The sequence below is a fragment of the Heteronotia binoei genome, chromosome 3, assembly GCF_032191835.1.
Source record: "Heteronotia binoei isolate CCM8104 ecotype False Entrance Well chromosome 3, APGP_CSIRO_Hbin_v1, whole genome shotgun sequence".
NCBI lineage: Eukaryota > Metazoa > Chordata > Lepidosauria > Squamata > Gekkonidae > Heteronotia > Heteronotia binoei.
The window spans coordinates 192,090,309-192,105,776 of record NC_083225.1 but is presented as its reverse complement, the minus strand read 5'-3'; the positions used below and the strand labels follow the sequence as shown (position 1 = coordinate 192,105,776).

General features: G+C 51.1%; 1 protein-coding gene across 1 annotated transcript in view; it reads left to right on the top strand.

Moving 5' to 3' along the window:
* The window catches only part of P4HA3 (prolyl 4-hydroxylase subunit alpha 3), a 69,666-nt gene that overhangs the window by 28,010 nt on the left and 26,188 nt on the right, over positions 1-15,468 (top strand). The window contains 4 exon segments of the mRNA XM_060235352.1: positions 726-875; positions 2,445-2,496; positions 6,351-6,514; positions 9,852-10,028. Coding sequence (XP_060091335.1) covers positions 726-875; positions 2,445-2,496; positions 6,351-6,514; positions 9,852-10,028 — 543 coding nt within the window.

Below are 15,468 nucleotides of genomic sequence, written 5' to 3'. Positions count from 1 at the left end.
GGAAAAGGCAATGGCGATCCTGGCAGAAGCTGGGTTCAGGTAGCCAGCCCAAGGTTGACTCAGCCTTTCATCCTTCCGAGGCTGGTCAAACGAGTCCCCAGCTTGCTGGGGGGAAAGTGTAGATGACTGCGGAAGGCAATGGCAAACCCCCCCCCCCCCCGTCAAAAGTCTGCCGTGAAAACGTTGTGAAAGCAACGTCACCCCAGAGTCGAAAACGACTGGTGCTTGCACAGGGGACTACCTCCACCTTTTAAGAGCCCCGTGGCACAGAGTGGTAAAGCTGCAGTACTGCAGTCGGAGCCCTCTGCTCACGACCTGAGTTCGATCCTGGTGGAAGCTGGGCTCAGGTAGCCAGCTTGAGGTTGACTCAGCCATCCATCCTTCCGAGGTCAGTCAAATGAGTACCCAGCTTGCTGGGGGGAAAGTGTAGAGGACTGGGGAAGGCAATGGCAAACCACCCCGTCAAAAGTCTGCCGTGAAAACGTTGTGAAAGCAACGTCACCCCAGAGTCGGAAACGACTGGTGCTTGCACACGGGACCTTTCCTTTCCTTGTTAATAACAAAATATTGTGTGTGCTACTCGGATTACTTGTATTTTTTTGCAATATTCTCGCCGAGTATCCTCTGTGCCAACCTGGAGTTTGGCAACTCAAGCGTGCACACGCATTTCTAGCCATCCTTCTCTTCCCCTCTGCCATCACGCTTGCACTTGCTGTTCCTTCCAGGTAGCCTATGACATGGAAGACCATTACCATTCCATTGCCTGGCTGGAGGAAGCCGTCAGCCTCTTCCGGGTCTCCTACGGGCGCTGGAACACGGAGGACGAGGGAAGCCTTGAAGACGCGCTGGACCATCTTGCCTTTTCTTACTTCAAGGTGATCCAGGGAGTAGAGGGTCCAATGTGGTGGGGGAGGGGTGGCGGAGCCCAGGGCAAGCGTCACGAACAGTTCTGGTTGAGCGGGAGGAAGTGATGTCACAGCACCAGCAACACTGTGTTGTCACTTCCTCCCGGTCAACCAGAAGTGATGTTGTTAAATACTGGGTTCAGCACGGAGAAGTTCAACCGGAAAGAAGATATTGGATTTATATGCCCCGCGGCGCGGAGTGGTAAAGCAGCAGTACTGCAGTACTGTGATCATAACTCTCTGCTCACAATCTGAGTTCGATCCCAGCGAAAGCTGGTTCAGGTAGCCGGCCCAAGGTTGACTCAGCCTTCCATCCTTCCGAGGTCGGTCAAATGAGGACCCAGCTTGCTGGGGGGTGGGAAGTGTAGATAACTGGGGAAGGCAATGGCAAACCACCACGTCAAAAGTCTGCCGCAAAAACGTTGTGCAAGCAACGTCACCCCAGAGTCGGAAACAACTGGTGCTTGCACAGGGGACCTTTCCTTTTCCTATACTCTGAATCTCAGAGTCTCAGAGCAGTCATAATCTCCTTTACGTCCCCCCCACCACCACAACAAACACCCTGTGAGGTAGGTGGGGCTGAGAAAACTCTATGCAGCAGCTACCCTTGCAAGGACAACTCTTGCAAGAGCTATGGCTGACCCAAGACCATTCCAGCAGCTGCCAGTGAAGGAGTGGGGAATTAAACCCTGGTTCTCCCAGATAAGAGAGCTCTGGCTGACTCAAGGCCATTCCAGCAGCTGCAAATGGAGGAGTGGGGAATCAAACCCGGTTTCCCAGATAAGAGAGCTCTGGCTGACCCAAGGTCATCCCAGCAGCTGCAAGTGGAGGAGTGGGGAATCAAACCTGGTTCTCCCAAATAAGAGAGCTCTGGCTGACCCAAGGCCATTCCAGCAGGTGCAAGTGGAGGAATGGGGAATCAAACCCGGTTCTCTCAGATAAAAGAGCTCTGGCTGACCCAAGGCCATTCCAGCAGGTGCAAGTGGTGGAGTTGGGAATCAAACCCGGTTCTCCCAGATAAGAGAGCTATGGCTGACCCAAGGCCATTCCAGCAGCTGCAAGTGGAGGAGTGGGGAATCAAACCCGGTTCTCCCAGATAAGAGAGCTCTGGCTGACCCAAGGCCATTCCAGCAGCTGCAAGTGGAGGAGTGGGGAGTCAAACTCGGTTCTCCCAGATAAGAGTCTGTGCACTTAACCGCTGCACCAAACTGGCTCCCTAGGAGGTACTAGAGTTTCCAGGTCTGACTCAGGATATAATAATATTAATAGCAGCACCTGTATTCACACATACTGAGGTGCACTGGCCATCCAAGCAAGAGAACGGGTGCTTTCACGCAGTGACTATTTACAAGTGGATTTTTCCATCTCACACAGTAAAATCTAAAAGCAAATTGCATTCATATGGTTTGTTTAGCGTGTGTGAAAGCACCCAATGTTTCTTCTCGGCAGAATTTGGACTCCATGCCTTTTCTTCTTCCTCCAGAATTTTAACCATGTTTTCCTTTCCCACTCTCTCTCTCTTAATCTTTTTCTTTAAAGGCAGGAAACATCTCTCATGCCTTAAGCCTGTCCCAAGAAGTTCTTCACTATGGTACGTGTTTCTCCAGGAAAGAAAATGTCCAGATCTGTTTATCGTTCTTAAACAAGGAGCGTTTTTTAGGGATTAGTGAGATTCCTAATAAATTCCGCTCACTGGGCCACAAGTAATCGGGAAATCGCTATTACTTCAACTAGCCAAAATATTTTCGACTGTAGAATTGGGGGGCGGGGGGGGGCAGACATTGTTTGAATACGAACATTACGTTGGTTTTTCAAAATGGAATCAGCGAACTTGAAATCGATGCTTTCTTCGTGGTGATCTCACTCATCTCACAAGCGGAGGTTCAAAATTCTTGAGTTTTCCAAATCAATTAAGTATTTGCCCCCATAGTGTGCATCTCCACCGCTTTTATACGCATTAAATGATGCAAGTTATTCACATGCTGGAACACTGGTCTGATCCAGCAGGGCTCTTCTGAAGTTCTTCTCAGGGGAAGGCCTCGGCCTCTCGGCCCTGTTGTTGGCCCTCCAGAGGAACTGGCTGGCCGCTGTGTGAGACAGGAGGCTGGACTAGATGGACCCTCACTGGTCTCACCCAGCAGGGCTCTTCTGAGGTTCTTCTCAGGGGAAGGCCTCGGCCTCTCTGACCTGTTGTTGGCCCTCCAGAGAAACTGGCTGGCCACTGAGTGAGGCAGGAGGCTGGACTAGATGAACCCTCCCTGGTCTGACCCAGCAGGGCTCTTTTGATGTTCTTCTCAGGGGAAGGCCTCAGCTTCTCTGCCCTGTTGTTGGCCCTCCAGAGGAACTGGCTAGCCACTGTGTGAGGCAGGAGGCTGGACTAGATGAACCCTCCCTGGTCTGACCCAGCAGGTCTCTTCTGATGTTCTTCTCAGGGGAAGGCCTCAGCCTCTCTGCCCTGTTGTTGGCCCTCCAGAGGAACTGAATGGCCACTGTGTGAGACAGGAGGCTGGACTAGGTGGACCTGCACTGGTCTGACCCAGCAGGGCTCTTCTGAGGTTCTTCTCAGGGGAAGGCCTCTGTGCCCCTTTGTTGAACCTCTGTACCCCTTCATTGGACCTCCAGAGGAATTGTTGGTCCCTGTGTGAGACAAGAAGCTGAACTAGATGGACCCTCACTGGTCTGATCCAGCAGGTCTCTTCTGATGTTCTTCTCAGGGGAAGGCCTCAGCCTCTCTGCCCTGTTGTTGGCCCTCCAGAGGAACTGGCTGGACACTGTGTGAGCCAGGATGCTGGACTAGATGGACCCTCCCTGGTCTGATCCAGCAGGGCTCTTCTGATGTTCTCAGGGGAAGGCCTCTCTGCCTTGTTGTTGGCCCTCCGGAGGAACTGGCTGGCCACTGTGTGAGACTGGATGCTGGACTAGATAGACCCTCACTGGTCTGATCCAGCAGGGCTCTTCCGATGTTCTCAGGGGAAAGCCTCTCTGCCCTGTTGTTGGCCCTCCAGAGGAACTGGCTGGCCACTGTGTGAGACAGGAGGCTGGACTAGATGGACCCTCACTGGTCTGATCCAGCAGGGCTCTTCTGATGTTCTCAGGGGAAGGCCTCTCTGCCCTGTTGTTGGCCCTCCAGAGGAACTGGCTGGCCACTGTGTGAGACTAGATGCTGGACTAGATAGACCCTCACTGGTCTGATCCAGCAGGGCTCTTCTGATGTTCTCAGGGGAAGGCTGTGAGAGACAGGAGGCTGGACTAGATGGATCCTCCCTGGTCTGATCCAGCAGGGCTCTTCTGACGTTCTTCTCAGGGGAAGGCCTCTGTGCCCCTTTGTTGAACCTCGGCCTCTCTGCCCTGTTGTTGCCCTCCAGAGGAACTGGCTGGCCCCTGTGTGAGAGAGGATGCTGGGCTAGATGGATCTTCACTGGTCTGATCCAACAGGGCTCTTCTGATGTTCTTCTCAGGGGGAGGCCACAGCCTCTCTGCCCTGTTGTTGGCCCTCCAGAGGAACTGAATGGCCACTGTGTGAGACAGGAGGCTGGACTAGGTGGACCTGCACTGGTCTGCAGCAAGGCTCTTCTGGTGTTCTTCTCAGGGGAAGGCCTCTGTGCCCCTTTGTTGAACCTCTGTGCCCCTTCGTTGGACCTCCAGAGGAATTGGTTGGTCCCTGTGTGAGACAAGAGGCTGAACTAGATGGACCCTCACTAGTCTGATCCAGCAGGGCTCTTCTGAGGTTCTGCTCAGGGAAAGGCCTCAGCCTCTCTGCCCTGTTGTTGTTGACCCTGCAGAGGAACTGGGTGGCCACTGTGTGAGACAGGAGGCTGGACTAGATGGACCCTCACTGGTCTGATCCAGCAGGGCTCTTCTCAGGTTCTTCTCTCAGGGGAAGGCCATGGGCTCTGTGCCCTGTTGTTGACTCTCCAGAGGAACTGGGTGGCCACTGTGTGAGACAGGAGGCTGGACTAGAGGGACCCTCACTGGTCTGATCCAGCAGGGCTCTTCTGAGGTTCTTCTCAGGGGAAGGCCTCTGTGCCCCTTTGTTGAACCTCTGTGCCCCTTCGTTGGACCTCCAGAGGAATTGGTTGGTCCCTGTGTAAGAAAAGAGGCTGAACTAGATGGACCCTCACTGGTCTGATCCAGCAGGATTCTTCTGATGTTCATCTAAGGGAAGGCCTCAACCACTGTGCCCTGTTGTTGGCCCTCCAGAGGAACTGGTTGGCTTCTGTGTGAGACAGGAGGCTGGACTAGAGGGACCCTCCCTGGTCTGATCCAACTGGGCTCTTCTGATGTTCTTATGGGAATTATTTTTTTTTCTGTCAGAGAGCTCCTGCTGGTCAGGACAGACAATACTGAACTAGATGGGCTACAAAGAAGACAGCATATTTCCACGTCCCTGATGAACATGTCACAAATTGGGTTGTCAACTCTGGGTGGGGAAATCCTTGGAGATTTGGGGGAGGGCAGGGTTGAAGATAGAAGAAGAAGATATTGGATTTATATCCCGCCCTCCACTCCGAAGAGTCTCAGAGCGGCTCACGCTCTCCTTTACCTTCCTCCCCCACAACAGACACCCTGTGAGGTAGATGAAGATATTGGATTTATATCCCGCCCTCCACTCCGAAGAGTCTCAGAGCGGCTCACGCTCTCCTTTACCTTCCTCCCCCACAACAGACACCCTGTGAGGTAGATGAGGATATTGGATTTATATCCCGCCCTCCACTCCGAAGAGTCTCAGAGTGGCTCACACTCTCCTTTACCTTCCTCCCCCACAACAGACACCCTGTGAGGTAGATGAGGATATTGGATTTATATCCCGCCCTCCACTCTGAAGAGTCTCAGAGCGGCTCACGCTCTCCTTTACCTTCCTCCCCCACAACAGACACCCTGTGAGGTAGATGAAGATATTGGATTTATATCCCGCCCTCCACTCCGAAGAGTCTTAGAGCGGCTCACAATTGGCTCACAGAGCGGCTCACAATGGGGATAGGGAGGGATCTTAAGGTAACCAGGGCTTTTTGTAGCAGGAACTCCTTGGCATATTATGCCACACACCCCTGAGGTAACCAATCCTCCTGGAGCTTGCAGTAGGCCCTGTAAGAAGAGCCCCATAAGCTCTTGGAGGATTGGCTACATCAGTGGGGTGTGGCCTAATATGCAAAGGAGTTCCTGCTACAAAAAAAAGCCCTGTATAATACCATAGAATCTACCCTCCAGGGAAGCCATTTTCTCCAGAGGAACTGAACTCTGTAGCCTGAAGATCAAGTTTGTAATTCCAAGAGATCTCCAGGCCCCACCTGGAGGTTGGGAACTCTGGTCACAAACCAGGGCCCGAGTTCTGTCAGGCCTATCTTTCCCCCCGAATAAAGAGAGGCTCTCCGAACCCACAAAGGGATCCAAACTAGTTCCGATCACGTTTGGAGGAACCGTGTACTGAAGCCTGATCTTTGCCAGATCCCAGCAACAAGCGGGTTGCCAGAAATGTCCTGAAGTATGAGAAACTTTTGCTCGAATCGTCCGAGAGCAGCGAGGAAACACCGGCTCTGCGGAGGCCCAACGTGACACACCTGGAGACCAGAGACCTTTACGAACACCTTTGCCAGAACTTGGGATCTCAGGTGGGTGTGACGGAGCCCCCGGCAGGGGTCACCCCCTTTTGGTTGAGTTGCCAAACGTGTCAGCAAAGGGTTCATTGAAGTTTCAAAATGATCAGACTTGTCTTTGTTCAAAAACTAAGCTTCATTTATTGATTACAACAATGTTACTCTCTACATGGATTCATTGAAACTGATAACAGATAGCTGGAACCATTGGCATTTATCAATACGCTTCAAAGGCTTGGGCTTTAAACTACTTCTCATAATAAAACTACAGTTGGCCCTGCAAGTAACCCTTTCACACGCCTGCTTATCTGTTACCGGTGATGGTTACATTCTCCCCCCCTGGTGATGTCCTTGCTTCGCTCGGGAGGCGCCAGAGAGGCGAGCTTGGCGCTCTGCGCTTCAAAGGCTTTGCTGGCCTTTGGAGTTTTGGCAACTTCCATTCCCACCCCTCCTCCTTCTCTTGCAGGGCCCAGGTATTAGTAGCATAGTATTTTATTTAGCAATGGTGTTAGTAAGCATAGCATAAACATGATCATAAAGCATCAATAACTTCAACGAAGCGTTGCCTGACAAAACGTCCGGCGGAAACCCCAAAACTGAACTGTGGAAAATAAGTACAAAAGCACATAACTACTAATTCACAAAATTGTCTAGAATATACAACAATCTACAATATTCAATACATGTCACTCATAGGTTTTCCAGGTCCAATTCAAGAAATAGCTGGGGACTTGGGGGGTGGAGCCAGGAACAAAGCTGCGACAAGCACAATTGAACTCCAAAGGGAGTTCCAACCGTGCGCCTTTTAAATGCCTCGCCTCCATTGGAAAGAATGAATCACAGGGGCGCCTTCTTTGGGTGTTTTGAGAAGAGGCGATGGATATGCTGAGGATGTGGTACCTCGACCTCAAGAAACAGCCCCCCCCCAGAGCCCCAGATACCTGCAGATCATCCATTATTTCCTATGGGGATATATCCAGAGGGTTCCCGGCAGACATTTTCCCGCCCCCCCCCCCTCCGCTTTCTGATGGTCCTGAAGCGGGGGGAGGGCCTCCAAAACAGGAGATCCCCTGCCCTCACCTGGGGGTTGGCAACTCTGCTACAAAAGCATGGAAGCATGTAGGTGAAGTAGGCCCCATTGCCATTTCGATTGTTTTACAGTTTTTAATATTACGTATCGTTTATTGTGTATTTTATGTTGTGAGTCTTCGTAGAATGGGCAGGATGAATGAATCTAACAGAATGAACGAATGAATGAATGAACGAATGAAACTAATCATTCACAAGAATTCCTAGAATATGCTGCAATATACAATATTCAATACATAAGTCACTGATCGCTATGAACCCCTAGTAGTCCTTTGCAGTATTGAAATGGTGCAGAAGTCCTAATCCATGTTTACACTTCAAAGAGAAGAATCATGTCTTGTTAGAGGCTCCGTGGGAAGAGTTTGTGCCGTTCCAATTAGAGTGCTTTGTTAGGGAATTTTTGGAGTATAGAAACCTTTTCTAGGACTCCCATTCCCACTGGGTTCGGTAACAGTGTGGGGAATGACTTACAAGAACTCTATAAATTGAGAGAGAGAGAGAGAGAAAGAAAGAGAGAGAGAAGATGATGATGAGGATATTAGTTTTATATCCTCACTCTGAATCTCAGAGTCTAAGAGCGGCTCACAATCTCCTTTGCCTCCCCTCGCAACAGACACCCTGTGAGGTGGGTGGGACTGAGATGGCTCTGACAAAAGCTGCCCTTTCAAGGACAGCTCTACAAGAGCTATGGCTGACCCAAGGCTGTTCCAGCAGCTGCAAGTGGAGGAGTGGGGAATCAAACCCGGTTCTCCCAAATAAGAGTCCACCCACTTAACCACTACATCAGATCACTACACCAAACTGTGTGTGTGTGTGTGAGAGAGAAACCTGTTCCAAAATTAAAGCCATTTATTAAAATTAAAACCATCTTGCAGTTATGATGGCACTTCTGTCTGTATGTCCGAAGCAGTGTTTCCTCTAAGCTGAGTTAGTGTGAGCTAGCTCACAGATTTTTAGCCTCCAGCTCACACATTTTTGTCTTAGCTCAGGAAAAATGGCCCCAGAGCACAATACTTTATGTAGCAGCTCACAACTTTAATGCCAGTAGCTAGGGTTGCCAAGTCCAATTCAAGAAATATCTGGGGACTTTGGGGATGGAGCCAGGAGACATGGGGGGCGGAGCCAGGAGACATTGGGGGTGGAGCCAGGAACAAGGATGGGACAAGCATAATTGAGCTCCAAAGGGAGCTCTGGCCATCCCATTTAAAGGGACCGCACACCTTTGAAATGCCTTCCCTCCATTGGAAAATAATGAAAGATAGGGGCATCTTCTTTTGGGGCTCATAGAATTGGACCCCCTGGTCCAATCTTTTTGAAGCTTGGAGGGTATTTTGGGGAGAGGCACTGGATGGTATGCTGCAAATTTGGTGCCTCTACCTCAAAAAACAACCTCCCCCAGAGTCCCAGATACCCGCGGATCAATTCTCCATGATTTCCTATAGGAATAAGTCTCCATAGGGAGTGCCAAGTAGGCATTTCCCTCCCCCCACCCCCGCTTTCTGATGCCCCTGAAGCGGGGGGAGGGCCTCAAAACCGGGGGGTCCCCTGCCCCCACCTGGGGATTGGCAACCCTATTGCAGCCCTACACTGGAGATTCCAGGGATTGAACCTGGGACCTTCTGCATCCAAAGAAGAAGATCTTACCCTGAGTCACAGTCCTTCCTAGAGTTGCCAGGTCCATTTCAAGAAATATCCTGGGGCCTTAGGGGGTAGAGCCAGGAGCAAAGTTATGAGAAGAATAATTGAGCTCCAAAGGGAGTTCTGCTCATCACATTTAAAGGGACCGCACACTTTTAAAATGCCTTCCCTCTATTGGAAATAATGAAGGATAGGGGCACCTTCTTTGAGGGCTCATAGAATTGGACTCCCTGGTCCAATCCTTTTGAAACTTGGAGGGTATTTCGGGGAGAGGCACTGGATGCTATGCTTCAAATTTGGTGCCTCTACCTCAAACAACAGGCCTCCCAGAGCCAGTAGCTCACAAAGTAGAATTTTTGCTCACAAGACTCTGCAGCTTGGAGGAAGCATTGGTGGCAACCGTTGTTCCCTCTAAGCTGAGTTAGTGTGAGCTAGCTCACAGACGTTTAGCTTCCGGCTCACACATTTTTGTCTTCGCTCAGGAAGGTCACAACTTCAATGCCAGTCGCTCACAACTTTAATACCAGTAGCTCACAAAGTAGAATTTTTGCACACAAGACTCTGCAGCTTACAGGGAACATTGGTCCCAAGGTCTCATGTCACCCTTCTATCCTTCCTCTTTCAGCCCACTCGGTACCGGGAGGCTCAACTCTACTGCTCCTACGAAGCCAACGGGGACCCTCAACTGATCCTCCAGCCGCTGAGGAGGGAAATTGTCCACTGGCGACCTTATGTAGCCCTCTACCACGACTTCGTCAGCGACTCTGAAGCTGAGAAGATCAAGGAGTTGGCTGCTCCGCGGGTGAGCATGTCAGATGTGTGGGGCTTCTCTCTTTGTGGGGAAGGGGGGGAGTGTGCCCTTAACTTGACTGGAAGCTGTCGTGACAACCTCCCCCTCCCCCGCAAAAATTCCCACTGACTCCTCCCACATCTTTACCCAAAGGGTGATTAACGCATGGAGTTCAGTGCCATAGGGGTGTGTGGCCGGCTACAAGCTTAGCCAGCTTCAAGAGGGGATTGGATCAACATATGGAGCAGAGGTCCATCAGTGGCTGTTAGCCACAGCTTATCGTTGGGACCCTGTCTGGAGCAGTGATGCTCTGTACTCTTGGTTCTTGGGGGAGGCCACAGTGGAAGGGCTTCTAGTGTCCTGGTCCCACTGATGGACCTCCTGATGGCACCTGGGTTTTTTGGCCACTGTGTGACACAGAGTGTTGGGCTGAATGGGCCATTGGCCTGATCCAACAGGGCTACTCTCTTATGTCTTGGGCAGTGATGCTCTGTAGCCTTGGTGCTTGGGAGGCAACAGTAGGAGGGCTTCTAGTGTCCTGGCCCCACTGGTGGACCTACTGAAGGCACCTGGTTTTTTTGGCCACTGTGTGATACAGTGTTGGACTGGATGGGCCATTGGCATGATCCAACATGGTTTCTCTTATGTTCTTCTGTCTGGGCAGTGAGGCTCTGTATTCTTGGTGCTTGGGGGAGGCCACAGTGGGAGGGCTTCTAGTGTCCTGGCCCCACTGATGGACCTCCTGATGTCACCTGGGTTTTTTGGCCACTGCGTGACACAGAGTATTAGACTGGATGGGCCATTGGCCTGATCCATTCGCCTGTTGGCCTGATCCAACAGCTGCCCTTTCAAGGACAACCTCTGCCAGAGCTATGGCTGACCCAAGATAGATAGATAGATAGATAGATAGATAGATAGATAGATAGATAGATAGATAGATAGATAGATAGATAGATAGATAGATAGATAGATAGATAGATAGCTTTTTTGTAGCAGGAATGCCTTTGTACATTAGGCCACATCCCCTTGATGTAGCCAATCCTCCTGGAGCTTACAGTCAGCCCTGCAAGAAGAGCCCTGCAAGCTCTTGGGGGATTGTCTACATCAGGGTTGTTTGGCCTAATATGCAAAGGAGCTCCTGCTACAAAAAAAGCAATAGACAGACAGATGGACGGACGGAGGGAGGGAGGGATGATAGATAGATAGATAGATAGATAGATAGATAGATAGATAGATAGATAGATAGATAGATAGATAGATAGATAGATAGATAGATAGATAAGATGCTTTTTTTGTCGCAGGAGCTCCTTTGCATATTAGGCCACCCGCCCCCGATGCAGCCAATCCTCCTGGAGCTTCCTGTAGGCCCTGTACAAAGAGCCCTGCAAGCTCTTGAAGGATTGGCTACATCAGGGGCATTTGGCCTAATACGTGAAGGAGTTCCTGCTACAAAAAAAGCCCTGCTCGTGATGACCAATAAAATGAATTTAACAAAACCCAAACCAAGCTACGGGGATGGTGCAGGATAGCCGTCTCTGGCAGGATATGTGTGCTTCGTAGGGGATCTGTCCCAGCCCAGTAGAAACTAAGGTGACCAAAATCCAGCTGGGACCGAAAGAAATCCCAAAACCGCAATAGTCCTCCACTTGACAGAGATCAATTCTCCTAAAGAAAATGGCTGATTTTGCAGGGTGGACTTGATGGGATTTTACCTCACTGAGGTCATGGTCTTTCTCTAGATGCCACTCGTCCCAAGTTCCACCCTCAAATCTCCAGCAATGTCAAAACCTGAAGCTGGCAATACTAACTGGCAGCCCAGCCTGGCCCATGTGGAGGTCATTAACCAACTTCACAGCGCAGACAGGACACCGCTTTTCCCAGATGTAGCCTGCTCTTGGGCTGGCGGCACTCACCACAAGTGGTTTGGCTCTCCGATCGTGTGGCGTTCCTGTCAACTGCCTCACCATTGTGGACGCTCTGGGAACTCGTCTGGCCCAGCGAATTTCTACAAAGTGGAATTCGCTGCCAGAGGATGTAGTGATGGCCGCAGGAATAAAACAACTTTAAAAGATTCATGGAGGACAGGCCTATCCTTGGCTACTAGTCATAGCAGCTGAGGGGAACATCCACATTCAGAGGCACTAAACTTCTGAATCCCAGAGCCAGGAGGCAGCTCCAGGGGAAGGCCTCGGCCTCTCTGCCCTGTTGTTGGCCCTCCAGAGGAACTGGTTGGCCTCTGTGTGAGACAGGAGGCTGGACTAGACGGACCCTCACTGGTCTGATCCAACAGGGCTCTTCTGATGTTCTTCTCAGGGGAAGGCCTCGGCCTCTGTGCCCTGTTGTTGGCCCTCCAGAGGAACTGGTTGGCCACTGTGTGAGACAGGAGGCTGGACTAGATGGACCCTCCCTGGTCTGATCCAGCAGGGCACTTCTGAGGTTCTTCTCAGGGGCAGGCTTCAGGCTCTCTGCCCATTGTTGACCCTTCAGAGGAACTGATTGGCCACTGTGTGAGACAGGAGGCTGGACTAGATGGACCCTCACTGGTCTGATCCAGCAGGGCTCTTGTGATGTTCTTCTCAGGGGAAGACCTTGGCCTCTCTGCCCCATTGTTGGCCCTCCAGAGGAACTGGTTGGCCTCTGTGTGAGACAGGAGGCTGGACTAGATGGACCCTTCCTGGTCTGATCCAGCTGGACTATTCTGATGTTCTTCTCGGGGGAAGGCCTCAGCCTCTCTGCCCTGTTGTTGGCCCTTCAGAAGAAATGGTTGGCTACTGTGTGAGACAGGAGGCTGGACTACATGGACCCTCCCTGGTCTGATCCAGCAGGGCACTTCTGAGGATCTTCTCAGGGGCAGGCTTCAGGCTCTCTGCCCATTGTTGACCCTTCAGAGGAACTGATTGGCCACTGTGTGAACAGGAGGCTGCACTAGATGGACCCTCACTGGTCTGATCCAGCAGGGCTCTTCTGATGTTCTTCTCAGGGGCAGGCTTCAGGCTCTCTGCCCATTGTTGACCCTTCAGAGGAACTGGCTGGCCTCTGTGTGAGACAGGAGGCTGGACTAGATGGACCCTCGCTGGTCTGACCCAGCAGGGCTCTTCTGAGGTTCTTCTCAGGGGAAGGCCTTGGCCTCTCTGCCCTGCTGTGGGCCCTCCAGAGGAACTGGTTGGCCACTGTGTGAGACAGGAGGATGGACTAGATGAACCACTGGTCTGATCCTGACATTCTTACATTCTTATCAGGGGAAGGCCTCAGCCTCTATGCCCTGTGTGAAGAAATGCCATTTTGGCTGATATTTGTCTGGGAGTTGGCTAGAAGGAGGTTGTCAAACTGGAGACAGGCTTTGGGCCTAGTCTCTTCCTCCCCCGCCCCCACTCCCCTGCTGTCTAGGAACAGCAATTTTGAGGAGGCCTCCTAGGAAGTCTGTCAGGCTGGTCTCCCAGAATGCTGGAGAAAGGTAAACCAGTTCCTGGGTGGGAACTGGATATTATATTGAGGATTTCAGGTGGAAAAGGCCTCAGTTAAAAGTAGGGTTGCCAAGTCCAATTTAAGAAATATCTGGGGACTTTGGGGGTGTGGCCAGGAGACTTTGGGGGAGGAGCCAGGAGACCTCAGGGTGGAGCCAAGATCAAGGCTGTGACAAGCCTCATTGAACTCCAAAGGGAGTTCTGGCCATCACATTTAAAGGGACAGCACACCTTTTCCATGCCTTCCTTCCATAGGAAATAATGAAGGATAGGGGCACCTTCTTTTGGGGCTCATAGAATTGGAACCCCTGGTCCAATCGTTTTGAAACTTGGGGGATATTTTGGGGAGAGGCACTAGATGCTGTACTGAAAATTTGGTGCCTCTACCACAAAAAACAGGGGGGCCCCCCAGAGCCCCAGATACCCGCGGATCAATTCTCCCTGATTTTCTACCGGAATAAATCTCTATAGGGAATAAAAGAGTTCCCAGCAGACATTTCCCTCCCCTCCCCCCACTTTCTGACGACCATGAAGCGGGGGGGGGGGAGGTCCTCCAAACTGGGGGATCCCCTGCCCCCACCTGGGGATTGGCAACCCTAGTTAAAAGTTGTCAGGGGAAGCTGACTGTCCGTTTAGTTTGAGTTGGTATATAGTCTTGGAAGGTACGGTCAGGGCAAGTTGTATATTAGGGAGAGAAGGAGCGTTTTTCCCTACTTTAATTTTTGTCTTCTGTTCACCTTTTTTAAAAATGCCTGTTCGGGGGTGGCCGACGGTAGCTCTCCAGATGTTTTCTGCCTACAACTCCCGTCAGCCCCAGCCATTGGCCATGCTGGCTGGGGCTGATGGAAGTTGTAGGCAAAAAAACATCTGGAGAGCTACCGTTGGCCACCCTGCAATATAGTTGTGTGTTGTAAATAAATGTTTTGTCTGTTTAAAAGGTAGTCCCTCTGTACCACCTAATTTCCCCAACCGCCTTAGACCACACTACTGCAGGAGGGGAGTCCAGGGAAGGGGGAAGGCATACAGTTGGCAAGGGTGCCAATCCTCCAGGGGTCTCCCAAAGAAGGACTGTGGTCTCTGTGTTAACCAGGTGCTGGGTTGGCAGGGGACCTGGAGGCTGGGCCTCAGAACTGGCAAGGGGGATTGGGAGTCCTGTTCCTCTCGGTCAAGAACCCCTAAATTGAGCAGGTGGTGGCAGCGTGCCCTAGTGGCGGGAAGAGGAGAAGCTCCCTTCAGGAGTTGGCAACTCAAAAGGGAGTGAACAGGACCGGGTCTGAAGGCAGAATCGGGCCGGTTCCATCACACCCTGTTGCTGACCCTTCAGAAGAACCGATTGGCCACCGTGTGAGACAGGCTGCTGGACTAAATGAACCACTGGTCTAATAATAATAATAATAATAATAATTTTTTATTTGTATCCCGCCCTCCCCGCAAGCAGGCTCAGGGCGGCTCACAACATGTGAATACAGTATACAATAAAACCATGTGCAATCAATTATAAATTCATATACAATTTCAATATAAAATCGTCCTTAAAATCATTAAAATTACATTAAACTTAAGATAATGGTGCTATAATTAAGATCTTTCATAAAATCCGGTGATTAAAACATAAAACATAGAACATATCCAACAGGGCTTTCTTGGCTCGGTTTATGTGAAGGCTGTTTTAAAGAGGTGGGTCTTACAGGCCCTGCGGAATTGATCTAAGCATCGCAGGGCCCGTACCTCCTCCGGGAGTTGGTTCCACAGTAGGGGGGCCGCTATAGAGAAGGCCCGATCCCGGGTGGACTTCAATCTGGCCTCCTTTGGCCCAGGGATATTCAGCTGGTTCTTTCCAGCTGACCTCAGCGCTCTCTGGGGTTCATGATCCAGCAGGGCTCTTTTAATGTTCTGGCAGTATCTCGTGCTGGGGGACAAATTTGCAGCTTTAAAGAGAGTGCAAAGAAATATCTGTTTCCTCCGGAGAACTCCCAGAGTCCCATGAA